The sequence below is a fragment of the Motacilla alba genome, chromosome 17, assembly GCF_015832195.1.
Source record: "Motacilla alba alba isolate MOTALB_02 chromosome 17, Motacilla_alba_V1.0_pri, whole genome shotgun sequence".
Lineage (NCBI taxonomy): Eukaryota > Metazoa > Chordata > Aves > Passeriformes > Motacillidae > Motacilla > Motacilla alba.
The window spans coordinates 9,881,701-9,909,202 of NC_052032.1; the positions used below are offsets into that span (position 1 = coordinate 9,881,701).

The 27,502-nt window shown below is 51.3% G+C and overlaps 2 protein-coding genes across 18 annotated transcripts in view; one reads left to right on the top strand and one right to left on the bottom strand.

Annotated features, from left to right (window-relative positions):
* CRB2 (crumbs cell polarity complex component 2) overlaps positions 1-21,576 on the top strand; it is a 57,798-nt gene extending 36,222 nt beyond the window's left edge. For 8 of the 11 annotated variants that reach the window (XM_038156096.1, XM_038156100.1, XM_038156095.1 and 5 more), the window contains 10 exons: positions 18-157; positions 612-794; positions 1,679-1,792; positions 10,116-11,054; positions 11,822-12,378; positions 13,182-13,347; positions 13,757-14,624; positions 15,428-15,544; positions 15,956-16,082; positions 17,932-19,167. In XM_038156096.1, coding sequence (XP_038012024.1) covers positions 18-157; positions 612-794; positions 1,679-1,792; positions 10,116-11,054; positions 11,822-12,378; positions 13,182-13,347; positions 13,757-14,624; positions 15,428-15,544; positions 15,956-16,082; positions 17,932-18,159 — 3,439 coding nt within the window. In that variant the 3' untranslated portion in view covers positions 18,160-19,167. Of the gene's footprint in view, positions 1-17; positions 158-611; positions 795-1,678; positions 1,793-5,089; positions 6,535-10,115; positions 11,055-11,821; positions 12,379-13,181; positions 13,348-13,756; positions 14,625-15,427; positions 15,545-15,955; positions 16,083-17,931 lie in introns of those variants that run through there. The other 3 variants (XM_038156092.1, XM_038156093.1, XM_038156101.1) reach the window with 3 other exon arrangements.
* A 1,142-nt stretch (positions 21,577-22,718) lies between these two features.
* DENND1A (DENN domain containing 1A) overlaps positions 22,719-27,502 on the bottom strand; it is a 152,091-nt gene continuing 147,307 nt past the window's right edge. For 5 of the 7 annotated variants that reach the window (XM_038156104.1, XM_038156102.1, XM_038156105.1 and 2 more), the window contains 2 exons: positions 26,380-26,635; positions 22,719-25,519 (listed from right to left, as the gene is read on the bottom strand). In XM_038156104.1, the coding sequence (XP_038012032.1) occupies positions 24,251-25,519; positions 26,380-26,635 (1,525 nt within the window). In that variant the 3' untranslated portion in view covers positions 22,719-24,250. The remainder of the gene's footprint in view (positions 25,520-26,379; positions 26,636-27,502) is intronic. The other 2 variants (XM_038156108.1, XM_038156109.1) reach the window with 1 other exon arrangement.

A 27,502-nucleotide genomic window follows, 5' to 3' on the forward strand; every position in this document is an offset into this window, starting at 1 on the left:
TGTTTGGTGCCCCACAGCTACCGTTGTGACTGCAGTGACACCGGCTTCGAGGGGACCCACTGTGAGCTGGACATCCTGGAGTGTGCCTCTGACCCCTGCCACAACAGTGCCACGTGCCTGGAGGGAATCAAGGGCTACAGCTGTGCCTGCTGGCCAGGTGGGCTGGGGCCTGTCTGCTCGTGTGCTGTGTGGGCACACGGCCATGGACAGCCCGTGCTTGATTGCTGTGCCAGAAGTAGAGAATTAATGACCATACTGCAGGCCCCTTGGGAGTTTTCATTGTCTGGAACAGTGATGCTGCCCTGCTGCCCTTTACAGGTCATCCCAAAATCCAGCTGACCTGCAAAAATCACCCTGATTCCCAACCATAAAGTTTCCTTTCTGTTTTCTGACATTTTCCATCATGAGCTCCTCTGTCATGAGGTGATGCCTTCCTGTAAGCTGATGATTTTGGTTCCTGTATTTGACATGGTGGAGAAGTTAAAGGGCCCAGGGACTCTCTGCTAGTTGAGATTTGGGGGTCTTATTCCCTCCTTTGAGGCAGCCGCAGCGTTTGGGAGCTGAGCTCCAGTGAAGTTGTGCACGATGCTGACAGCAGTGTCTCGTGGCAGGTTACACTGGGCAGCACTGTGAGGAGGATGTGGATGAGTGTGTGACAGAGCCCTGTCACAACGGTGGCCTGTGCCTGGAGCGCTCCAACCCAGCCCATTACGGGACACAGCCCCACTTCCCCAGCAACTTCAGCTACAGCCAGGCAGCTGGGTTCCTGTGCCAGTGCCAGCCAGGCTTTACAGGTGAGCTGCACAGCAAACGTTCATCCTGTCTGCACTGGGTGCTGCTGCTGTTTGAGGAGATGGGCAATGTTATCTCTGCAACAGAAATCTCTGAACACTGGTACTTCAGAGGGACTGGCAGCCTGATGCATGAGGAATGTGCTTCTGCTCCCAATACAGACAGCTGGATGTCATTCCCTGTCCAAGACTGTCTCCAGGCTGAGGCAACAGCCCGTGCACTTCCCCATGCTGCCATGAATGCCCTCTGGCTGTGCAGGTGCCAGGGTGTTTTCCCTTTGTCAGTCTCTCATGCATGTGACAGGCTTCTTCCCTAGGGATATCTCTGAAATTCCTCATCAGAGGAAGCTAATTCCCTGGAGCCACAGATTACTATCCTAGGTGTTTTCTTGGCGAGACTACTCTCATGGCAGCACTGTATAATCAGAGTGGGACAAGAGGAGTTTCTTGGTATGGAGCTCTTGCAAATAGAAGCTCTGTGGATGTTCACTGAAATATCACCCTTTCCATGGATTGGAGATGTGTGGAAAATGCTGGATTTAACAGCTAGGGAAATTCCCTAGTGGGAAGGCATAAACATTAATACTTGACTATTTTATGAGAGAAATATGAGAGTTTGGTCCACTGTTGCACAGATGGGAATGGTTCAGAAGCTCTGATCTTGCCAGTGTTTGAGACTGGAGAATCATTTCACACTTCATTTGCCCCCATTGTTCCGTGCTGCTGTTTGTGTGCCAGAGCCTGCAGAGACATGCTAGACTTCAAGGAATTCTTTTCCATTTTTAGGTGAAAGAAAAGAAGTGCAAAACTTATTGCTGCAGTTGTCATTTTTGTTCCAGTGCTGCACGAGTGCCCTTCTGAGGCGTGTTTGTGTTTTCACTTTGCAGGGGACACCTGCTTTACCAACATTGACGAGTGCGAGTCCCAGCCCTGCCAGAACGGAGGGCTCTGCCAGGACCTGGTGAATGGCTTCCTCTGTCAGTGCCCACCTGGTTATTCAGGTAACCTGGGGAAGGGGTGGCCAAACTCAGAGCCTTCTGGGTGGCTAATGCTGAACTGCTGCATTGCTGCATTGCTGCCTGGCTGCAGGATTCCAGCATGAGAGGGCAGGACCGAGCTGCACTGGGTGTGTGCAGCAGGATGTCTGCAGTCCAGGGCTCAAAGCTGTGTAATGTAGGCAAGTGAGTTGATAGGCCATGAACTAGCTTTGGAGACATAAGATCAGCTGCACAGAGTCTAAGATCAGAGTATCCAGGGCATCTGTATCCTGGAGTGAAAGTTACCTGGAGACTGGGAGGGTTTCTATACATGCAGGAGGTATACAGAAAACCAGCCTTTAAGTAAAAGAAGGGATGTTTAACGTTCTACGTGTCACAGATTGTACTGGCTGTGACAGATTGGCTCACCAGCACATGAGCATCTGTAAAACATCTCCATTCACCAGCACCCCGGCATGATAAGAGCCAGCCATTTTTGGCTGAAAGCAGTGATCTGCTATGTTAGGAGGTCAAAAGGTCTTTGTGATGTGAGCAAAGGAAGCCTTCTCTGTTTACAAGGGAATGAGGAGTCTGGATTCTTCCCCAGATGCCCTGCCTGACCCTAAGGGTTCAGTTTGCTGGTTGAGAATCTGCAAGATGGTGAATGTTAGCTCTGTTGGGAAGGTCCTCTGCTAACTGGTACTAAACCTCATCTTTCTTTAAAATATTAGTTCTCAGTCTTCTTCATCTTTACATTCCACATGTTTTGGGCAATTTAACACCAGAGTAGTTTATAAGAAACACGATCCCAGCACAATCCTGGATTTCTGGATTTCAGATGAGGGTAACTTCTCCACAGTGTTACCAGGCTGCCATCTCGTGGGAAAAAGAAACACTTGAAGCCAGAAGAAAACCCTGTCCCTTAAGTTGCAACAGCAGGTAACAACATTCCAGAGACTCTCTCAGGCCTTTATGGCTTGGGAAGATTTTCTGTTTTCCTTCTGTGGTTGCAGCGGTTGAGCTGTGTTGGTTTAATTCTGCCCTGCTCTTTCCTGGGAGCACCTATTTCTTTCATTCCCAGAATGTAAAATCAGCTTCTAGTTAACACCTTCTGTAACTGGGCTGAATTATTTGTTGGCTTTTCTGGCCAATCTCATTTGCTAATTTAGGCCAGATCAAGAAAAATTTGCTTTTGTAGATGAGGCCTTTGAAAATGAGCTTTTATCTAAGCTCGTTATCGCTGCTTTCTGGGGCAGTTACAATGCTGTACTCTGAGATCTTGTCCAAAGAGACGGTTTAAAGTTTATCCTTCTCGTCAGAATTCCCACTCACATCTGTGTCCTGTTCTCTTTTCCTCCTGCAGTGCCCCAGCACCCACACAGCTCAGAATTCCATTGTACTTTGCCAAGCTGCAGATCTGTTTAATCCTTTCCAATTCTTAGCGTGCTCATGGGCAGAAAAGCTGACAGAAACATGGGCTGATGGGCAAAGGAGTGCTAGAGTTCATTCTGTTGCATCAAATTTGGGTTCATTAGTACTTGAAGGGGATTAGAAGCAGGTTGCTCTTCTGGATATGACTTTTGGTAAAGGACTTTGTCTCAGCTGAGGTAGTTCTGACACATCAGCCCAGCAAAAGGCTGGGAGCAGTCTGTGAGATCAGTGAGTGCGTGTGGAGGAGTGAAGCTGACAGGGAAATAATAGCAATTAATCTCCCCTCCTTTGTCAATTAATCCCAGTACAGTCATGCTGGGTAAACAGCTTATTACTTCATATTAGGATCACAGAACAACTTTGTGAAGCTTCCCATAATGTTTCTCTTCAAAACACATTTCTGTGGCAGCTTAGATCTGCCATGAACTTGGGTTTAAGCTGCCTCCACTGATTAAAGTGAACTTGCTACTCTGCTGAAGAATGCTTTCTTGGTGCGGCAGGGGTTCCTTCTGTGTGTTTGCTTCTTCAGTCTGAGGAATTTGGGGAGTGCTGGGATAACAATGCAAGTCAGGAGAAATTCCTTCTTTGCAAATTAACTGCTTCAGCGCTCTCAGGGTAGTGCAGGCAGATGAACCTTCTCTCTGAAATGTTGTTGCAAAAGTGGTGCCTGATTCCTGAGAGAACAACATAACAGGTCCTGAAGAGTCCGTTCAGCACGTGGTTTGTGCTTTAGCAGAGGATATAGGTGCCCTGAGAGGATACAAGAAGGACAAATCCAAAGATTGCGTGGGTACTCAGTCAGGTGCGAAGGAGGGGGAAGCTTGCATGCTCTTGGAAATGATGTCAGCTGTGGTCAAGAGACAAAGCATATTAGGAAAAGTCTGTCTTTTAGGGGGAAAAGAAATCCAACAAAATTAATTCTGAATTAATTTTTTTTCAGAAATGGTTTCAGTCCATCAGGTGTTTATTAGGCAATAGATTAGGCCAGGATGAGAAAAAGACAGGCACCTCTGTTTGACATGGACACATGATTTTTAACCTGCAAAAATGTTATCACTCAAGTTTGGATCATTCATTCTTTGAAAGCTTTCAAATGGCCTGCGTGCTCGCACTGGAGCTAGAGCTGTGCTCAGGCAGAGTGGCCGTGTCCTGCAGCAGGCTCTGTGGCCCTGGGCAGCCCCGGGGAGGGGGCTGAGCACAGCACTGCCATCGCAGCCATCCAGCCCCGGGCACCTTGTGATCATGGCAACACTCTGAGCTCTTCTGCACGTGGCTGGGGAGCGCTTCTACTTTCATGGGAAATCAGAAGGCGATGTGGTGTGAATGTGTCCCAGTATAATTGGAGAGCTTATTGACCATCTCACTTTGTTCAGCCATAATGTCTTTGTCTCCTTAAAGAAGTAGAAGCCTTCTATGCAGCAGCTATAAATGGTGACTCTGTAAGGGTACCAGCCCAGATCAAAAGGGCTTGAATTCCTGGGTCATGGGTCAGGAAATAAATGGGAGATGCTTCTTCCTTCTAACCACCTTTGGATAAATGTAATTTTTTTGTGCAGGTATTTCTTAAGTCAGATTTGTTTTAGAGACGGAGCCTCTAGAGCAAGGGCAGCTAAAAGGTTAAGATAGTAAAGAGATTAGAGGCCTGTTCCACCTTCAACCAAATCCCTTTTGGTAAATATAGCTAAGGGAGCTAGGCAGCACTTGGTGAGGCTCCCCCCTTCCCTTCCGCTCCACGTTTCTTCTGCCTGCTGGATCACAGCTCCACGTTAATCGGACCTTTTGACTTCCCTGTCATCTGATCAGAAGGCTGTGAGTGCTGCAGTCCAGAGCCTGCTTGTGCCTGGTGCCAGGTGAGAGCAGAATCTGTGCTGGGTGCATTGGGGTGTGATGGATTTCCAGGCAGTAGTGTCCAGGTAGACTCTGTGTGTGTATGTGGAGATAAATGTGTGGGTGCATAAACCAAAACAGGCGTCTTTTTGAAGCCATTGGATGTTCTGCAGTCTTCACAGTTGTTACACTTTATTGTTGCAGTAGTGGCTGAATGTGCACAACTGCCTGTTTGTTTTCTCCTGAACAATAACAGAAGGGTCAGAGTAGCTAACAGAGATAATGTTCCAAAGCTGTGCTGGGATAGGTCTGCGGCTATCTGAGAAGTTTTGACTCCAAACCAACACTCACCATATCCCTCCCACTTCAAGTATCTGTAAAAGTGGCTGGCATGTTTGGATTGAGTAAAATTACAAAAGTGAAATGGCTAGGGGAGTTGTTGGAATGTTTTATTAAATATCTTAGTGATACTGCTAATGGAGATTCCAGACTGACATGTGGGAGGTTTTGTTTGCTTGGACCTGACATTGATACAAACAGAAACTCCAAGTTTGGGGAAAGGCTCTCAGAAACATTTCTTCACAGAAACAAGAAACTTCTCTGGGTCCTTACAACACAAAAATACAACTCTGCCTCCATAAATTTTGTAATATGAAAGTAGCTATATTAAAAAACAAAATAAAAACAAACCCCAGAACCATAGAGGAAAAAGGAGACTGCAACAGCTAATTTAGTAAGGTGGCTAATGAGGAAAGAGAGAGTTCTGATTGTGCACTGCCGTGTCTGAACCCATACATTCAGCATAATGCAGGGAATTTCTTTCCATCCAGTTTGACTTCAGGGAAACAGACCATGGCATTAAAACCTGGGACTTTTCTTAATGAATACAGCAGAGTGGAAATGTCTGTGCTCACAGATCACTGGAACAGGGAACAGGGAGAAGGAAAACTGCTTGATTCCCTCACTAGTGAATGTGCAGCAGGGCCCGGGTTCACTCTGCATTTGCAACTCCCCTTGTTCCTATGGTTTGGATATTGCACAATGGTGGAAATGCAGCTTTTTGGCTGAGCCTATGAAAAGAACATTCTGGCCTCGTTCACAGACTTTGGCAGGTTCACCTGGGCCGCAGCGAGGGCAGGAGGTGGTCTCCTGGCTTTGCCCTGCTGAGCTGAGGCTGCGGGCACCGGCGGGCACGAGCGGGAGTGTGCTGGAGCACACATTCCTGGTGTCAGCAGGACAGGGGCCAGCTGGGAGGGTCAGAGCGGCCGGGATTAGACCTGGCGCAGGGCAGGGCTCTGCTCCCCGGCTCTCTCTCTCCAATCCCTTCTCGTGGCACTGGCACCGGCGAGCGCCTGCACACGCTGCCCTGTCGGCCCAGCCTTTTTTGTCATCCCTCCCCCCCTTCACCCCCATTTTTTTTCCCTTTACTGTCACCAATGTCCGCAAGGAGTCGGCCATGAAATCTGTGCTGATTGGCGTGATCCTGAAGGGAATTTTTCTGCTAGCAGGTAATGAGATGTGTGCAGTGCTTGCAGCGTGTCCTGCCTGTGTGCGTGCCTGCCCGGGGCAGGGGGCTGTGTGTGATGAGCGGTGGCTGGAGGCACGAGGAGGAACCAGAATTGATTAGAAAGGAAGAATGTTTTTATTTCGAAGAGACATAAAGTTTTGTTTTGGAAACTTTAGGGCGAGGAATTTCCTTGTTGCACGGGTCCGGCTGGCAGCTCCAGTCACCGTGCCGCGGTTCTGCCTTGCGCTGTCAGAGCCGGCTGTTCGAGGCACCGGGGCTGTGCCCAGGTGAGCTCTGCAGACTCACTGGTGCTTCCCGGCTACTTCTGGGAAACGTTAGTTCTGCTTTTTACTGAGGTTTTTGCGGTTTTCATTTTTCCTTTATTGACTGAAAGCTGCCTGATTGAGAAGTAGGTGTTGTGGCTGCAGCTCAGGACAAGCCCTCCGGTGGTCAGTGCTTCCCAGCTCCTCCCGCTCCCTCGCCCCGAGCAGCAGCGCGGTGGGAGAGCGGCAGAGCCGGGGTTGCCATGGAAATGGCAGTAATTGTGCAAATATCATTGTGTCGGGGTCCGTTTGTTGCGGCTAATTCTCTGCCTACCCCCTCTCCCTCCCCTCCTTTTTCCTTTTGATAATCATAATACAATCGCTAATTAGGATGCAGCAGGGAAAGGTCGTTAGGAATTCAGCTGCCTTGAGGAGAGGGCAAGGCGGTGCTGGCCGGGCAGCCCTGCTGAACTCCCGTGTTTCAAGGAATAGACCTTGTCCTTCAAGGTTTTTTGATATCTGACAGCCAAATTAGAATATTTCACTTCATTTGTGCTTATTCTTTTAACATTTTATGTATCTGTTGCAGTATATGATTCTTACACTGTATACAATGAATCTTTGCTTATTAATAGCAGCCAGTAAATCACTCCCTCCATTCAGGCAGTGGTGAGCTGTGTGGATTTAATCACACTTGCATCCAAACAGGACTGTTCCCACCACAGCAGTAACACTCTGAACGTGGGGAAGGATTTGTATTTGAAAATTTGAATATTCTGGGGAGGCTGTGAAAACTGAGCCACTTCTGAGTGTTTCTGAGCCAGTCCCTGGGGGTTGGTGGCTTGGGACTGTTACCTCAGACACTGCTGAATTAAGGGAATGTTTGAAATCCTTGACTCCAGATAGCAGCCTTTTAGATACCACTTGTGTGATTTTCAGATAACAAGTTCCACTGCTTTGCTATTGTTAGTCTTTACCTAGATAAGGAACTCATTAAACGTTTGAAAGCCTCCTAATGGTGTAATGAATCAGATTGGTTCCTTTTACTATTGATGGCTCGAATAAAAGTAAACATTTCAGCTAGGAAATCTAGAGTGAGCAGAGGAGAGTACTACTTGTTTACAAGGAGAATGACTTGGTTTTGTTACTTGTTTTTGTTGAACAGAGTCACGTCCCCGAATTTATTTTTTTTAATAAACCTGAAAAGAGATGCCTATGCTGCTCTTAGAAAAAACAATTAGTGTTGAACAACTTCTTAATATCCACTTCCCAGTGGGTCTGCAAAGACACAACTGTCCATGTGTGGAGAAGATTGGAATAACTGATATCCAGGAAATGATCTGTACTTTTGGAAACTGCAGTGATGTAGCTCCAGATAACTGCTTAGTAAGTCTTCCAGGAAAAAAATTGTCATTAGCCAGATTTTTAGAACTCTTGTGCAATCTACTTTTCACCCATTTCAAACAAATAATCTAAGAAATCAAACCAGCTGCATCCCTTGGGAAGGCCTGGTGTTTAATCAGCCCCAGGCTGGGGCTGTGCACCCACCCTGGGGACCCACATCCCACCTGGTGTGAGGCACTGGGGGCAGGGGGCAGGAACAGCCCAGGCAGGTGCTCCTGCTGCCTGAGAGAGCTGAGACCCGCTCAGGCTGGGAATGTGGAATGGGAAAATGGGCCTCTCCTGCCTCCCAGCCTTCTCAGAAATGCAAAAATTCACGGCATCCCTCCTTTTGTTATCCAAACCAATGTTATCTTCCCCTCATTGTCTTGGTAAATATCAGCAACTCTAATCTGAAACAGCAGCATCTCTAGGGTTTGGGACTGCACCAAACCTCTTTCCTTATTCAACAGCCTCTCCCCTTAAATCTGACTGCACACTTGCCTCCTGCAGCGTGGAGAGCCCTCCGCGAAAGCCCACCCTGTCTTCTCCCAAACTGGCATTCTCTAGGCCCAGTGATGCCCCTTGTACTCTGATTATTCTATATTTATTCATGGCTCTGTGCTGCAATCTTAATTCTGTCCCTGCTGTTCCTTTGCTGAGCAAGCCCAACAGTAAGAGGCAGAGGGCTGTGCTGAAGGTACTGCTGCTTACAGAACAGCTCTGGCACATCTGGAAAGCGCAGAACTCGAGCCTTGCATTTCTCTTTCAGTGCTTCCCAGAGCTCTGTCCCTACACTGGCACAGTCTGGCAGTTTGGAGCTGGAAGCTGGTGCTCATCTCTGCAGAGCTCAGGGGACAAACCAGCACTGCAAATATTCAAGAACCTGCATCTTTGCTAAGTTTTTATTTTTAATCACACATCAAGTCCAGCTCCAGTGCTCCTAGTGCCCCATCTCCCCTCATCTCTCTGCTCCAGGCAGCTCTCTAATCTCTTTGACATGCACATTCTGTCTAGTGGCTTTTCTTTACAAATGTCCTTTGTGTTTTGATTCCCCTCCTTTGTGTGCGAATTCCTTCTTTTTCTTCCTGCTGCCCTGGTTGTGCTTGCTGGCTGGATCGGGTGTAATGCTATTAGATTGGGATAATCCATGCTTGCTTTATCTGTGGGACTGTCTCTGAAGATTAGTGAAAACCGATGTTATAGGCTAGATAAAGTGAACTGGTTCAGGGCTCTTCTGTCAGTCTGGATGCTCAGGAAAATGACAGCAGATTTTCATTAGCCAGATTTGGTAATTTACTTGAGCCCCTTTGGGATCCATGTGCTGCCAGGAGACAGAACGGCAGCGCAGGACCTCACCCAGTTCATTTCTGCAGGACTGGGCAGAACTGAAATCAGCTTAGTGCCAGCATGGCAGAGTGCCTGCGGAGCATGTTGTGTTTGTTGTTTGGTGATGAATTGGGTTTTGTGAGTTTTACAACTGGTGGGTCGTCTTGGAATTGGATTTTTTTAACGGAGGCTTTCCAGTAACTTCCCATTTTACTGCTGTCTGCAGCACTGGTGCCTGGAACGTGCTCCAGTCAGATCTGTAGACCTACCCAGCCTTTCAACATACCACATCTACTAAGAAAAAAGCATAAATTCCTTGTCTGTGCTGTTTTGGTCCTTCTGTACCTTCCGCACGTTGACTGCCTGTGGGGTTTGAGCTTGGGCCAGGACAGCGGTTCTGGGCTGACAGGCCAAAGCTCTATAAATAGCACCTGGGAGGACACAGAAGTTTGGTTTTCTTGCTCTTGCATCATGAGCAGGACCCTCTGAGTGAGCGTGGGGCTGCTCGCTGGCAGCCGCTCCCTGGAGAGAACTGGGGGGGCTGTGCCTGGAGGCTCTGGGAGGCGTCCCAGTCCCACGGTGAGATCCCATCTCTAAATCTCTTCCGCAGGTGTGGAGTGTGCTGTTAACATCAATGAGTGTGAGGAGGGTCCCTGCAAGAATGGAGCTGTCTGTGAGGATGGCATTGCTGACTATTCCTGCCACTGTGCCCCTGGCCAGGATGGCATCACGTGGGGAGGGAAGAACTGCTCTGTCCAGCTCACTGGGTGCCAGACGCACGACTGCCAAAACGAGGCCTTGTGCATCCCGACCTACCACGCTGAGAGCCACGGCCACCTGTGCCAGTGCCAGCCTGGTTTCTATGATGCCACATGCTCGACACCAACAACGTTTTCCTTTGCTTCCAGAGGGTATCTCCTCATTGAGCTGCCCCAGAACAGTGAGAGCGGCGGGGGCGCAGGAGGAGCCAGCGTGTCCCTGCGCTTCCGAACCACTTTGCCCAGCGCTGTCCTTTTTTACCGAGGCCGTGAAGCCGAGTACTTGTTCCTGGAGCTCTTGGATGGCATCCTGCATGCAGAGCTGAAGAGGGAGGACGTTGGGTACCCGCTGCTCCTGAAGGGGCTGAGAGTGGACGATGGCCAGTGGCACAAAGTGGAAGTTGCTGTGCACAGCACAGTGCAGCTGAAGCTCTGGCACGGCTCTTGTGAGGCCGGGGTCTGCCTGCAGAGCTCTCCCGTCCCAGCGGGCTCTGCTGAGATCCCGCAAGCCTTCCTGAATCTGTACATTGGAGGTGCTGAGGATCCAATGGCCAACAACACACGGAGCCAGCAAGGCTTTGTGGGCTGCCTGGAGGACTTGCAGGTGGACGCTGAGGCCGTGCTGCCGGCGGATCTGCCGCTGGGGGAGTCGTCCCCGGCGAGGCCGGGCTGTGACCGCACCGAGTGGTGCCTCTCCCAGCCCTGCTTCCATGGAGGGCTCTGTGTGGACCTTTGGGCCACCTTCAGGTGTGACTGTGCCAGGCCCTATGGAGGCCCAGCTTGCTCATATGGTAAGTGCCATGGGATTGACACCTGCCAGCTCCACAGGTACTGGAGAAGCTTGGATGTTAACGGGACTTTCTATTTGACCAGGGGGAAAAATAAAGCAAAAGCCTCTGTGAATCAAGTTCTCATTGGTCCTTCTCCTGTTGTTTGCTCCTGCAGGAATGACTGTTGGTTTTGTGGTGCAGGTTATTCCTGGCAGAGCCAGAGGCTCTGACATCACCCATTAACAGATCTGTGTGAATGCAAGGGAGCAGGGAAGTTGTTTTATTGTGAAAAATTGATCTTGAACTTTTGAGTTGAGGATGAATAGGAATATATTGCTTTGTTGAAGGAAGCTGTTTGACAATTTTGAGTTAAAATCATATCTATTTCCATTTTTTGCTCCTGTAAGTCTTGTATTAGTATCGGGGTTTTTTTCAACTCTTCTGAGCCCTAAATATGACATGTACTGCTGTTACCAAATTTACAAATTTTAAAAGCAACTCTGTATCTCGAAAGTCCTTGAGTAAATCTGCTGGATGGGCAAGGGCTCTGCTAGACCTGTATTTCACTCTCATGCTACTTGGATACTTGAATTTGTGTCCTCCAGAGGAAGCAAGGACACATTCACCTACTTCTTAGTGCCACAGACCTGTGGGGAGGAGCATCATTACCCTGGCACACGTGGAAAACATTGAGAAGAGACCTTTGCCCCATTCCTAAGGAGCTGCATCCTCGTGCCAGCTGCATTCCCTTTATCTCTGAGCTGAAGTTTGTTTCTTTTCTCTTCCAGAGCGCCCAGCAGCAACATTTGGCCTGGAGAATTCCACCAGCTTTGCCTCTTTCACCCTTTCTGAGAGCCTCGGGGCAGACTTCAACCTCTCCTTTTTCCTGCGGAGCCGGAAGCCCGATGGTTTGTTACTGCAGGTCTGCAACGGGACAGGCCCCTGCCTCACCCTGTACCTGAGGGATGGCCAGCTGAGCATAGAGATGTCACCTGCGGACACCGTGACCTTTCCAGGGAATGTGGTTGATGGGAGAAGACATTTGATAGCCCTGTCTTTCCAGGGGGGCTCTGTTGGCGCTCTGCAGTCAGACACGTTCGTGGAGCTGGGGCAGCTGCCAGCACGAGCCCTGGGAGCTGGCTCTGAAGTGTTCATTGGGGGACACCCGAACCCCGACAGTGCTGAGCTCTGGGGGGGCTATTTCAAGGGCTGTTTGCAGGACATCCAACTCAACAGCCAGCAGATACAGTTTTTCCAGGTGGAGAATGACAGTTTGCCACAGGAACTCAATAGGACTGAAACTGGAAACCTCGTGAATGGCTGCATCTCTGATGACACCTGCCAGGTATGTGCTGTGTCGTGTTTGCCTGTGTGTTCACTGTTGTTCTGCTATTACACAAAAGTCTGACTGTTGCTGATATCCAGAGAGGAGGTTTCTGATGTATTGAAGAACACGTGGTTCTCTGTGCTTCTACCTCACTCAATATGCTATGTATGATTTAAACACAGTTTTCTCAAGTTCCCCTGTAGTTTTTGTGGGTTTAGAACTTGTGCTGCCCATCTCCACTTTGCTGAGTCCAGACTCCCCTCCCTAACCTGCAGTCTTGCCAGCCCCTCCCTTCATCCTGTTCCAGTTGCACAACAACCTCTTCCCCAGGAATCTGCCATTTTAACAACAGAGCTGGAGGAGCTGTCTCCATGTGCCCTTGGATCAGAGCCTGCCTCTCCTCTGTGCCACACCTGGTGCTGGGGAGGCCGTACCCCCTCATCTTGCCCTTCTTGCTTATGGTGCCCTGAAGTGTTGTCACACCTGTGGTGTTAGGGGTGTCCTTCTGGTGGCAGAACTTTGTGATGCTCCCAAGAAGTCACAGTTTGTTTCATCCATTCCTCACCTGTGCTTTTGTGCCTTGTTCTTTGCCAAATTGCTGGAGTTCCTGTTGGTCAGTGCTGCGCACAGGGGAGAGCAGGGGCTCAGGAATTCCTTGTACAGAGACCCTTGTGCTTCCCTCACTGCTCTTGAGCCATTGTTCCACTTCCCTCCTCTCTTGATTCAAATGCTGCTTGTGCTCATCTTCACAATTCTACCAAAGTCTCTTAGACCTCAAGATGAATTACTCTGCCCCTAAATTCCCCTGTTTTGTTTTTCAGTCTGAGCCATGTCAGAATGGTGGCAGATGCATTGTCACTTGGAATGATTTCCATTGCAGCTGTCCAGCAAATTTCACTGGGAAATTTTGTGAAGAGAAAGTCTGGTGTGAAAGTGAGCCATGTCCTGAAGCCACCACCTGCATAGACGTTGTGGCAGGATATGTGTGTAAGTTCTGTTCTCCTGCTCGTGTGTTGGTCAATCCCCCCGTTCCTGTCTGTAATCAATGTTGCCAGTTTGTGCTGTTGAGAACAAGACAAACACTCGCTGCGAGGAGGACACGGAGTGGTGCCCAGGCACAGGGCTGCAGGCAGCGTGGGCTCTGTGGGCTCGGCCTGGGTGTGACAGAGCACAGCTGAGGAGTAAAAATTGCTGCCTAAGAGCTGGATGTTATTACAGGAGGTGCAGTTGTAAACAGGAAGAGCTTTAAGGCTGCCAGCAGCTCGCCTGTAATCCTGCTCACACTAAGCTTAGGGGTTCTTAGGGAGAGAACCTGCCAGGGGTGTGCCATCGGTCTGGCTCGAACAGGACACCAACTGTCTTTGAAATCCCTCGTGCTCTGCCCCTTTATTTATAGGTCTGGCTAACGCAACATTTAACAGTCATGCCGCCATAGAATTTACCACCAACACATCGGTGACCAGAACTCTGAGCAGCCTCCTCATGGACTTCAGAACCAGAGACGAAGATGCTGTTTTGCTTCGGGCTGTGGAAGAGGTGGATTCCCTCCAGGTAGCCATTAAGAATTCCTCCCTGCTTGTTGACATCAGGAGCGGGAACAGCATCGAGGGTGTGAGCTTCGTGAGCCCGCAGCCCGTCACGGACGGGGCCTGGCACAGCGTCTCCGTGTCCATGGAGGAGCCGGCCGCGCTCTCTTCCCGGTGGCTGCTGCGCCTGGACGGCTCGGTGAACGTGACTCTGCAGGGAAGCGCCGGCAGCTTGGACTTCCTCAAGAACAACGCGTCTGTCGTCGTGGCCGAGAATTTCACCGGCTGCCTGGGCCGGGTGCAGATCGGGGGGCTCTTCCTGCCCTTCCCGCCGCACCGGCCGTACCCGCAGGCCGAGCAGTTCCAGCGGGCCGGCCCGGGCGGCGTCCAGCTGGGCTGCTCCGGGGCCGACGTGTGCGCCTCCAGCCCCTGCCTCAACGCCGGCACCTGCGAGGACCTGTTCAACTCCTTCCGCTGCGGCTGCGGCGCGGGCTGGGCGGGGCAGCGCTGCGAGGCCAACATCGACGACTGCCAGCCCAGCCCCTGCGTCCACGGGGACTGCGTGGACGCCGTGGCAGACTTCCAGTGCGAGTGCTTCCGGGGCTTCATCGGGAAGAGGTGCGACATCAACGTGGACGACTGCGTGCGGCACCAGTGCCTGAACGGAGCCACCTGCGTGGACGGCGTTTACGGATACTCCTGCAAGTGCCCCCCGCAGTACTCCGGACCTCGCTGCGAGTAAGTGCTGGGGCTGCCTTCATACAGGGGGCAGAGGGGCCTCCAGATAAACTGGACTTTTACTTTGGGACACTTGGGGAAAATTTTTCATTGCAAGCATCTTGTAGGTGAAGAACCTAAATTCTGCTGTGACTTGGAAGGTGCTGTCCAGGTCCAAACCCTCAGTGACAGGGGTTCAGCCTCGTACAGGATAAGGATCCTTTCTTTTGATGTGGGTTATCCCCGTGCTACCTTTCAGAGCCGTTTGAAGGGCACATACTCTGGCCTGTTGTCATTTCCCTCTAGCACTCCCCTAGATGTCCATCTTCTCTGTGACTTGATTCCCCTGTGCCATATTCCTGTGCTGATTTAAAACAAAACATCTTGTGCCAGTTCAAATGGAACACGGAGTTAAATACTGACATGGCTGCATTTCAGTTATGTGATCTATCCAGGATGATCTTCCTGTTGTTCCTGCTGCATGCTGGGACAGACAGTTACCTGGTACTGGCATTATCCTTCCTGAGGCCTGGCTGTACTGCTCCAGCAGTGTCCTGTCCCTGCCTATATTTTCATTAGCAAGAGCAGGCCAGTCTGAGTACTGATAGAGCTCCTGTGTGTTCCCAGGGCATGATCCAAGGAATACTCTGATGTTAGAGATGATTTCTGAGACTATTCCCTTTTTCATGTATGTCAAACTCCTTCCTAGAAATACCAAGCATTGTGTTTATGACCCTTGCCAGCCCTATTCCCCCTGAGCCCCAGAACGCTCTGCCCTTCCCCGAAACCTGAGTGCTCTAAAGGCTGTCCCTTGCTCTCCCCAGGTGGCCGTTCCCCCCTCAGCAGTGTGGCAAGAACTTCACCTGCCTGAACGGTGGCAGGTGCATCACCGAGAGCTGGGGAGCCAACTGCTCCTGCAGGCCTGGCTTCACTGGGAGGAAGTAAGTGCTGCCTGGGGATCCAGTGCTGAGCTGAGAGCAGGGCCACTGCTTCACCTCCTCCACGTCCTTGTGCCAGTGGAACAGCTGCTCCTAATGGGAACACGAGCTGTTGCTTGGAGCACAGGGAGGCTTCAGCTGCCAACACCAGTTTGTGCAGTGGGAACCGCTTCCAAGCTTTTCAAGCATAGTAGGCTGTGCTGGAGACCTGTGCTGGCCTCAGTCCCATGGAAACCACAGCAGGAGGGTTGGTGTGAACAGGGGAGAATTTCAAGTTGTTTGGCTCCAGAGAAAGCACCTGGAGAAGCTGCAGTGGGCGCTTTTCAAACAAAAGAGGCTTTTTTAGACCGGATGATCTTGTGTTCTATGGCACAAGAACATATATGACAATTCTAACACTCTCTTCCTTTCCAGCTGTCAAATCAACATCAACGAGTGTGAGCCGAACCCGTGCCAGAACGGGGGCACGTGCCAGGACTCCGAGAACAGATACGAGTGCGTGTGCAGCGCCAGCTACACCGGCGAGCGCTGCGACATCAACGTAAGCACCGCGCGGCCCTGCCGGGGCTCTTCCTGCTCCTGTGCTCCTAAACACAGCTGGGCAATCCTGAATGGTTTCTTTTCTCTGCAGTGCTGCTGCTTATTGGTCTCCAGCACATAAACAACTGCAGTAAATGCTCCTCAGTATCCGCATGTGCTGCCATATGGCTTTGGGGCTGTCTCTGCACATCTCCATAGATTTCACAACTCTTTGACAGAAATCCAGCTCCTGCAATTGACCCAGGTTCCTGGAGAGTGGAATTTCATTTGGTGTTTTATCTTGGATAAGAGTTACTAAACACCTTCCCTCTCCAAAGACCATCTGAGTAGAAACGGATGTTGGGAGAAGGGAAGTTGGATAAAGTCAGGCCAAGAGGGGTTCGGGTCTGTGTGAAAGAGCTGAGTCCTGTCCCTGAGCTGCTGCTGCCCTGGCCCAGCTGAGCCCTCCCGTGTGCACGATCCAAGTGTTCGGGGTGGGGCTGGGATCCTTCCTGGGGAAGATGGATCCACACCCCGCTTTCTCTGTGAAGCTGTTGCATGGACAGGCAGCTTTTTGGGTAACCTGGGAATGTACTAACCCATCCTGCATGGAAAGGGCTCTGTGCCAGGCGGGGTTTGCTGCTGTTGCTGTTACCCAGGGCTCTAATGCACGTGCCAAGGTCACCCTGACATTTCCAGTTTGCATGCACAGACTCCTTCAGGCATCTCTATCTCCTCTGTCCCAGGACATTTCTGTGGATTCCTTGTATTCATTTTCATCACCCTCCCCTTTTTTCTCTTCACTCTTTCCTTTCCCTCCTGCGCAGCCAGGCCCCTGCTGGGGCAGGGAGGGGCTGGGGATGGTGCTCGGTGCCACCAGGGACAGCTGGAGCTCAGCTGAGCTCCCTTTGCTCTCTGCTCCCACCGCAGCAGCTCGGGGGCCCTGCTGGGCCCTGGCGGTGCAGGACTAACCCGCATGGTCTGAACTAACCCGGCTTTGGACAGGCTCGGGGAATCCACTGGACTTCAGGCATTTGAAAAGGGCAGGAGGGCTTCCAGATCCCCTGGGAATGTTCCTTTGCTCTGACATGAGCACAGACTGAATGGCATCAAAGACCTGTAAATAATCCAGCTTGAATTATTTTGGTTTTAGCTGTAAGGTGGCCGATACCATTGTTAGCAATAGGAAATATCTTATTTTTAAGCTTACTGTGATTTTAAAACTTTGTTTCATGACAAAAATTCCAGTTGTTTTAGTTATGTTGTTGTCTTCCATGCCATCCTTGATTCCACCAGAATCTAGGGAATTTTCATTTCTCTCCTCAGTACTTGGGCTTTTTATTATCTCCATCTTCCATCCACGTCCTGACCTCTTCAACATCTTCCCCTTCATGCTGCAAGTTCTGCAATTCTGTTTCACAGCTTAACAGCTTAATCAATTCTCTGCTTTGCCATTTCAGGCATTAAGGCATCATTGAACTTCTTTTTAGTATCATTCCCCTGCTTGGGGAAATTTTTTGGGCTTACTGAAAATTCACATTACTCTGCACTAACTTTAAAGTTTTTGGGGTTTTCTTGTTGTTGTTGTGTGGTTTTTTGGTTTTTGTTTTTGTTTTGCAAGACTGCTCACAGCTTTGCCAGTGCCACCTGTGTGTTTTAGTCTGATATTGATAAGAAGGCACCTTAAAGGCTCCCACTGTAGATGCTGAGTAAACTGGCATTTACATCTTAAGGGGCTGTCTTGCTGGGAAAAAGTGCTGGTTTTTGCTTTTCTAAAAACCTTTTTCCGTCTCATCTGACCCCTTTGGTCAGTTACTGCAGTTATTGTAACCACTGGGGTTTCATTGTTTCTCCATTAATTTCTTTTACAGAAAGGGACTCCAGGTGCTCTCTTCCCCTCCCCACTAATTGAAGTAGCTGTCCCTGTAGCGTGTGGCTCTGTGCTGCTCCTCAGTATTGGTCTCATATTCATGGTTCTCACGGCAAGGAAGAGGCGCCAGTCCGAGGGGACCTACAGCCCGAGCCAGCAGGAGGTGGCAGGAGCTCGGCTGGAGATGGACAGTGTCCTAAAGGTGCCACCCGAAGAGCGCCTAATCTAGGCCCTGCCGTGCCCGGGACCTGCGCCTGCAAGGTCTGCCTGGACCCGCGGCTCTTCCAGCCCTGGCAGCAGCAGATCCACCCCATCCCAGTTCCCCCAAGGGCCGGCCACGAACAACGGACGTCGCGCGCGGGCAGCGGGGCCGGAGCGCCGCCCCAGCCGGGCCGCACTGCTGCACTCCAGTGGCTCCAAGGGAGCCTCTGCCCTCCCTCCTGCCCTGCCCGGGCTGGCCACTGCTCATCTCTGCAGCAGCTGAAGGGCTCTGGCTCCTGTCCCCTCCCAGGCAGGAGAGGCACAGTAAATCTGCCTTCCAAGGCAGGGTGGCCCGAGGCACCTGTGCAGGTTCAGCTCCCTGAGTCCCGCTCGAGCCAGCAAGGTCGTGGCCGGTTTGTGTATTCTGCTCTGGTTTTGTCAACAGCTGAAAAACATTCAAACTCTCAGCTCAGGTGTGTGAGGTTTTCAGTCTTCAACAGCAACAGCAACTGTAACCTCCCTGTGACAGCCCTGTGTTCCAGGGAATGGTCAGGAATGATCAAAGTCCTTGCACAAATCATGTCCGAATGCCACGGTGCTGTTAGACATTCCCAAGGGTACCATGCAGGGAAGGGACAGGCAGGCTCCGCGGGTTTGGGCCAGCGCTGGAGCTGCCAGATGCTGGACTTTGGGGGTGCGTGGAGGGGAGAGGGGAGCAGGACAAGGGTCACCAGCCTCCTGTGCATTCCCTGGGCTCCGTGGGACAGGGGAAAGGGGAGCTCCTGCCCTGCTCCGCTGTCAGCACGGCGCAGCCGAGGGAGGCACTGGGGGCTGAGGGGTGTGAATGCAGCTGCGTCCTGGTGGAAGCTCTGAGTAACTCCCTGTTCTACCACAGCAGCGAGTGTGGGCGCACCTCAGCCACTCCTCCGTGGTGGGAGCAGTCGGGGCTGCGGGGGCTGCCCTGCTCCTCGCTCTGGCTGTAGCCACGGCGGTTGCCATGAAGAGGAGGAGAGCGACTCAGGGAACCTACAGCCCGAGCCGGCAGGAGAAGGACGGGGCGCGAGTGGAAATGTGGAACGTGATCAAGATGCCCCCGACCGAGCGGCTGATCTGAGCCCGGGGTCACGCACCGAGCTGCCCGGGCAGCGGGCCGGGGGGACAGCTCTGCACGGCCTCAGGCACTGCCCGCTGGCACTGCCCGCTGGCACTGCCCCCTGGCACTGCCCCACGGGCTGCTCGCTGCTGCTCATCCCTCAAAGCATTCTGGCAAAGCGCTCTGGCGGTGAAAGCGGCAAAAACCCCACGGCTGAGGGCCAGGGGAGGGAGCAGCGGCTGTGGCACGGCGGGGACACGGAAGCAGACAGAAGAGGGGCTGTGTCACAGCCAGAGCAGGGCTGGGCCCCCGCTCCTGCAGGCAGCAGAAAAACCACCCTGGGGCAGGTCCAGTGAATGGGAATTAAACCACTGTACTCTGAAATAATGTGAATAGTAAGGTTTTTTCAAAAAGACACAAGCCTGTGACTCCTCTCCAGGCTAAGCCAGGTGAGTGAGTGCTGGGAAATCCTTCCTAGAGCTGCTGCTGCCCTTCCAGAGCTGGCATGACAGTAAGTCCCACTGGGCTGTGCTGGACGTGGCTGCTGGAGCTTTCCCTGAGGCTAGACCAAACCACAGGAATATTTGAAGTGCCTTTCTGATCCCGAGGTGCCAGTTACAGTTTAACCTTTGTGAAACGAGGACGTTTTCATGTTGTTTGATCCGGCTCCACCACTCCCGAGCAGCTTGGACCGTGGACCTGACCCTGTGAGAGCCAGGGGCTGAGCATCTGATGGTACCTGCTGGGGTGAGGAGGGGAGAAAGAAGAGTTCTAGAAGTGACCTCTCTGGCCTGACAGGTTTGGGCTTGCTGGTACAGGAGAGTGGAATTCAGTTAACCAGTCTTTTAACCCAAACGAGGGTTGGTGTGAGTGACACAGCATCTGCTTTCCACTGCACTGAAAAGGGGTTTGAGTTTGTGGCTTTGCTTCTCCTGTGTTGCTGTTCGAGCTGTTGAATGTGCTGGTTCTTCTTTAGCTAACGTGGCAGAGGCTGTGGAAGAAATGCAGCACAGCAGGCCAGGTAAGCTCTACAGTCATTAGTGTTTCAGGATGATCATCACAACAACTATCAATAAGGAATATTTTAGAAGAGTCTGCTTTTTAATGTCCAAAATACTATTAAAAATCAGGGTGGGAACCTGCCTGCTGTAGCTCATTGCCACAAGAAAATGCTGTTTATTCTGCTCTCCTTTTGGATTTTTTTTCTACTGTAGCTGTAAATGTTTCTGTAATTCCAAGCAAAGGGAGGGGCATGGAACTACTGCTCACGTGTTCATTTAAGAACAGCTGTGTCTGTGTGGAACAGGCCTCTGCAACAGGCAGCTGCTGACAGAAAAACGAAAATTTTAGAAACTAGGGAGAACCAGGAGTGGGAGACAGACAATATTTTGTCAGTAAGATCACTTTCCCTCTAGCAGTGGGTGTGATCCCAGCTGTGTGGGAGGCAGCTGGAGCTGGCAGTGACAGAGATGCCCTGGCTGCAGGGGGGAGCCTGTGGCTGCTTTCCTGGTCATCAGCAGTGGCTCTGCTGGCTCTGCTCCTGTCACTGGTTTGCTCTGGGCATTTTCCAGCTGCTCTTTCGGGAGGTCCAGCACACTTTGGGAACAGAGCCAGTGGCACTGCCTGGTCCCCCTGTGGCAGCGGGGCTTTGGAGCAGGTCAGGGGGGTTCTCCTGTGCCTTTGTGCACAGGAACTCCAGGGCAGCAGAGCTGTGCCAGGACAGTGGGGGCTCCTGGCAGGAGCAGGGGTGGGCACAGCCCTGGGGCCCTGTGCTGCCAGGCAAAGGCTGCTGTGCTTTCCTGCAGCCCGGGGGTGCAGTAAACTCAGGGGGCTCAGGAGTCTCTGCCTCTGGCACCCCAGGGCAGGTCCTGCCTCTGATTTTTTTGCTCCGCTCCACATTTGGCATTTACCCTGTGCAGAAATGAGGCAGCAGCAGGATGGAGAAGAGCCCCAGTTCCTGCAGCCCAAGGGGTGCTGAACACCCGGCCGTGCTCCCAGAGCTCCCCGAGCTCTGCCCTCCCTGCAAGGTCCAAAGCCCTGGAGCCCCCGGCAGCAGCTCCTCAGGGCTGTGCTCCAAGCACCCGAAGCCAGTATCAGCAAAGGTGTTAAAATACCCTGTCAGTGTCTTGAGCATTTCTGCAAAATAATTTATGGAAGGTGGTTTTGTTTTTTCAATAATGAACTTAACTTTCTTTTGATATTTAATTTTTGAATATATTTTTTCACAAAACTGGACTTGCTGTAGTTAATGATTATGATCCTGATTTCTTTTTTAATTGTAAATTTTATAATTTGTAAATAATTAGAATGTCCTTCAAAAGAAATTTACAATAAAATTTGGTTAAAACCAGACCTGGTTGTTGACCTGTGACTGTTTTTCCCCAAAGCTGCGTGGATGGCCGAGCATGGTCTGTGCCACACCCCCTGCACCGCTGCAAACTCTGGTGGCTCCTCAGGGTTAAAGGATTCGTTTGGTGATGATTGTCACAGCCCGGAGCCCTGAGCACCAAGGCAGGGAGCTGGGAAGCCTCTGCTCTCTGCTCACCCCTCTGAGCCGCATTTCTCCGTTAACCCCTGACGGAATGCAGGAGAGGGGCTCTGTGTGCCCCGAGCTGGAAGCCTCCACCCAGAGTGAGCGAGATACAGAGCTGCTTCCACCTCTTGTGCAGCAGCAGATGCAGCAGCAGCGTCAAAGAGGTTTGTCTTGTTTGTTTTTAAAATAAACTTCTTTCTTACGGCAGGAAGCAGCTGTAAATAAGCAAAGTGATACCAAACCCTGGGCAAGTACAGGAACACGTTAGAGTCAGGTATAAAGTCACTGATGAGTGAGACCAGGAACATTTTTTATACTGGATTAATAAAAACCTCCCAATTCCTTCTCGGGCTGAAACAGAACTGGTTCAGATAAGCAAACTGTTTATACCTGGCACTATCAAGAATGAATCATGTTAGGCATTCCTGAGTTTAAATGAGACAAAAAATCCCTAAATGCTGTCCTAGGGATAGTTCAATTCCTATGTTACAAGAAACCCCTAAAAAAGTCTCCCGCTTGCAAACCCTGCTCCAGAAATGAAGAAAGTCACAAATCCCTTGTCCTCCTGGGTCTCAGAGGTGCTAAATAAAGTGCAGGGTGAATAAATGGGTGTTAGAACTCTTCAGTGCCCCAAAACTGACTTAGCAAATGATCCATAATATGAGCAAAGTAACCAGAGATGGAAACAAACTGCAGTGGGACAGAATTTCCTGAGTGCTTCAAAGCCTCTGTGATGCTCCTCAGTGTGTGAGCACCGTGTGACATTTCTGAGTTTAAACAGGGCCTGTGGAGCCCTGCTTGGCACAGGCAGCATTGTCCAGCGCCCCTCCACATCCACCATCATCCAGAAAGTTTTATCATCCAGCTCATAGCAGAGGAGCTCTGACATGCCAGACTGAATTAGATACAACGTTCTTATTCTGAACTCTAGCCTTTATCCAAATAAAATGGAACTGGTATCTTAGACTTTAAATATTTTACTATTCAATACTAAACCCATCTGTCTTTCAACACAAAAAGAAAATACAAATCCAAGTGAATGGCTTGTCAGAGGAACAGCACTGTACAGAAACAGAAGATTCCTGGAATACTGTGGTCTTCCCAAAACCGGCAGCATTTCAGATTTTATCTTTCTTTTGTACTGCCCAGACTCGAACACGGAGACAGCCATTCCCATTCCCCAGAGTAAGAAAACTTCCAAGATAACATGAATAAAATAGATACATTGGAAATCAGATAAAGCTTTACAAGAATTTCCCCACGTGTCCGAGATGATTTCCTTTATCAAAGGCTCCGTGGTGATGGGATTCCCTCTGCGAGAGTGACAGGTTTTACACCCAGATACGAAACAAACCAAAAAAGCACCACTGAAGTGAAACAGAAATGATGAGAGACAGCAGCGTTGCTGGGGATGCAATATCTGGAGAACACGGAGGGGGCTCAGAACAGCCAGCTGAGCTCCCCTGCGCTCGCTGCCTCGCGGGCCAGGCGGGGCCAGCGCGAGGCTCCGGGGGGCACAGAGCCCAGGTCCTGGACACGCCTGCCCTCAGCCCTCAGCCCTCAGCCCTCAGCCCTCAGCACCGCCGCCTTCACCTGCACTCCACAGCCAGGAACCTCGATACCCCGCATTTCTTCTCTTCTTTGTAATAATCAAGTAAGATAGTGTTACATTCCATTCATATACTGCAATTTATAATATTGATAGATAATATTAAGATACACATATATAAGAACTAGGATACTCTTTATGGCCTCTATTTTCTGATGTATTTAACAAAAACAAAGTCAAAAAAATGAAAACAATTGCTGGTGTTTCCAGTTTCCCAACAGAGATGCAGGACCAATCCCTGAGCAGCTGCTCTGTGCTGTGGTTTCCAGGCCTGTGACAACTCTGCCCTGGCTGTTGGTGTTCGGGGAGGGGGGAGTCAAAAGTGCCACCAGAGTCCATCTGACAGCACAGCTCCAGGAGTGGCTGGGGTTCAACGAGCACAAACAGAAACAAACAGATCAGTTCAGTGACTTGTGGGCTGGTTTGCTGCACTTGGCACGTGGGAACAGAACGTTGCGTGTCTGTGTAATGCCAGAAAAACTGACGCCCGTTCCCAGAGGCAGGAATGAGCCCCAACAGAGTGGGCCGTGTCAAGCTCCAGGTGTGCCAAGGACTGAAAATACAGGGAGGGAGGAACTTGTGCATCAGCAGCGCCGCCTGAAAAGCCGCGTGTGGAAATCCAGCCCAACCCAAACCACCTCCCCTCACGCTTTGGTCAGTGCAGGGATCCCAGGGTTCAGTGGCGGGGAGTGAGAGCAGTGTCAGGGACTGGGGGACTCTGACCTGTGGGCAAAGAGCTCTCGTGGTGAGTTGCAGCTCAGCGATGGTCCTGCAGCGGTCCTGGCTCAGCCTTCCTTAAAAGAAATGCTTGGTTTTATGCTGGCTCAAAAAAACCAAAAAATCCCTCTGTCACTTCCAAAAGGACACCAAGGCCATGGGGCACGTCATTCAAAGGTTTCCCATCGCTTTCTGAGCTGCTCCACCTTACCTGGTGTGGGTGACACATCCTGCTTGGTCTTTTTTAACAGATCTTCAAATGGATCTTTTGTCTCCTCAGATTTTGAGGACAGCAACACTGACTCCAAGCCCTTGGCTGGCCTGGCAGGGACCAGAGGGGGCTCACTGGCCAGAAGAGCCAGGGCTTGTTTGGGATCTACCTTTGTGCTGGGCTGGCCCACCTGTAACGTTCGGGGCTTGGAGGGACCACCCAGACAGGCTGGCTGGAGGGAGCTGCTGGGAGAAGGGCTGTGGCTCTGCAGGAGCAAGGAGCCAGCCGCGGGCACAGCTGGAGCCTGGCTGAACAGGTTTGGCATGGACAGCGTGGCCATGGGGGGCGGAGGTCTCTGTGGCGGGTAGAAGCCGGCAGCGGGGGTTATGAAGCTGGAGCTGTACGCGTGACCTAAGGAGGGGGCGAAGGAGCCCCTCGGGGGTCTGACCAGGGACACCGGGAGGGCTCCCGGCAGCGTCTGGGTGAAGGGATTGGGGGAGGGCTGCAGAAAAGGCGGCGGAGCTGGGGCAGCATAGCCAAGGGGCCGGGCAAACGGCGCGGCTGCGGGAGGCACGAAGTCGCTGGGCAGGGCGCCGAAGGCGGGCGCGGGGGCCGAGCCCTGCGGGGCCCTGGCCGGCCAGGCCGTGGTTCTCAGCGGGTCCAGCAGGCTCAGCAGGAGCTCGCTGTCGTTCCCGGCGCCTTCCGCCTTCACCCGCACGGGCTGCAGCACCTCAGCGCTGCCAGCAGCGGCGCGCAGCAGCTGCGACGGGCCGGAGGAGCAACTCGCAGGCTGCTGCCCCTCGGAGCCCCCAAAGGGCTCTGGGATAAGATCTGAAACCAAGTGGCTGCGCCCGTGAGGGGCGAGGATTTCCGCTGACCCAGCTGGAGCCTGGTGCTTGGAAGCCCTGGGTGCTGGTGGTGGTGGCACGATCCCCAGTTCTGGAGTCTTTCTTCCCTGTGGCCTAGGAATGGTAATGTTCCCTTGAAGGGCAGGATTGGATTCATCCTTTTCTGCAGGAGCCAGACCACTGTCTCTGCTCTGGGGTCTCCTGGCGATGGGGGGCACGTTACCCAGGGCAGCCGAGGGTCTTTCGGGTGAGCTTTGGGAATATTTGGTGGGAATAGCCATGTCATCATGGCCCATACTCCACAGCTTGTTGTAAGGGTGGGACAGCTTCATGCTCGGCATAATCCTGCTCCTCTCAGACACACCAAGATCCATTCTCTGCAAGAGAGCAGAACAAACATTAACTGATGTCCTCACAGAGCACGCAGTGAGTTCAGGCTGCTGTGAGGGAAGAGGATCAGTCCCCAGGCTGCCAGCAGTGCAGAGGGACAACAGCGTGTGGCCAGGAAGGACAGACAGGAAGCAGCCAGGACTCTGCAGCTCCAATTCCAGATCTGCCACTACTGGGCTGTTCAGCTGGGACATGTTGTGCATCTGTCACAGCCCAGTAAGGAGCACACACCTGTGTCCAAGGCACAGAAGCTGAGATGCCTTAATTGCTGCACGGAATAAGCTGACAAATGAAATACCTGAATGTAACACTAAAATCAGTATTATCATAAAGTAGAAATGACATTTGCTTCTTTAATGTCAGATGAAGATCTTGGAGTCTGCTTTAGTTTAACACCTTCTGAGCAATGTTCCTTCACAAACAATCCAGTTTCTTCAGAGGGGGATTGTTCAAATGATGCTTAGACCAAAACAGCCAGATTAAAAGAAAAAAAGTTTGGAGGGGACCTGAAAATTACCAACTATTCATTCTCACTGCCGACCATCAACTTCAAAGATAACTCTGTGTGGTGGCCACTGGACAAACAGATTCTGAGGAACAGGGCAAATATCCCCTCCTTCAGAAGCAAAGGAGGAAACAGTTTCAGAGGAAACAGTTACTTATCAGTGAGTCCCATTCAAGCAGTTTCTTAAATCAGAAATTAATTCTGAACCACATAAGCAAATCCCTGGAAAACAGATGATAATGATGACGATGATGACTATTATTATTAGGATCTACCCAATAATACGAAAAAGATCCTCAGAATGAGGTCTGCGCCACCCCCAGGGCACAGGAAGCCCCCGACCTGGTATTCAAAGGAGCAGCGCTGCTCTGCCTCCTCCTTGGGCGTCCGCAGGTCCTCCAGGCTCTTGGCCTGGCTGAGGGGCTGGGGCTGGGCTTCTACTTCCAAGCTGGGGAAGATGTCTTCCAGGAGGTTGACTTCTGAGGCCTTGCTGGAGAGCAGGGGGCTCGGGGGCAGCGGCTCTCGGGCTTTCTCCGGGCTGCCCACGTCCTCCCCATCGGCACTGTCCGACTCCTTCAGCGCCCGGTACGGCTGAGGCCTGGCACAGAACCAAAAAGCACGCTGCAAATTACCGAATTTCTGATCCTTTCTTTGGGACACGATTTCCTAAGGAGCTGGATGAGTTACAAAGAGCTCCCCCGTGGCAAATATAGCTCAGAGAGCTCCCCGTGCAGAGCAGGCTGTGAGCAGTGCCTGAGGCAGGGGGTCATGCAGAAGGGGACCTGGCACCCGAGGGTGCTCGGAAGGACAAGAGCTGAGTGTGAGGTGCTCAGGGGGAAGCTGTGGTCATGCAGGCACAGCCAGGCTGAGGAGGGAGCTCTCAGACCAGGGACAGTGGGATACCAGCTCCCCATGCTGACTGTCTGGGCTCCCCTCGGGCTGGACACGGCCTCTGCACCCCGTGTTCGCAGGCTCTGGCATCCTCGGGTTTCGAGCTAACTCAGCACACAACATAACTCAGTGTTTTTCTTCAATAATTGGGAACACTGTGCAGGTTCCAATGATTTCAATGGTGTCATCTTATCAAGAAACACCACAATCCATTATGGAGACACCTCCTTTACATTACCAGCCAAGGCTGAGTTAGCAGGATGCTTCTCTTGCACATACCTCAGCAAAAAATGGAACCAGCACATTTGCATTTTGGTGTGTGCACAGAGAACAGCAGCACGATGTGCATCCAATTAACAACAACAAGTGCCACACATGGCTGTGGGGATTGGCATTTGACTGGCAGCCAGTTGTACTGTGGCATTTAAACAAGCTTTCAATTAAAAGAAAATATTTGTGAGACCTGCAAAAACACATCCTATGGAAGAACCCTTCTCCCCTTTCCATATTTTATCATAATACATCTATATCATGCAAATTCACAGAGCCCAGCCTGCTTCCCTCCCCAGCACAC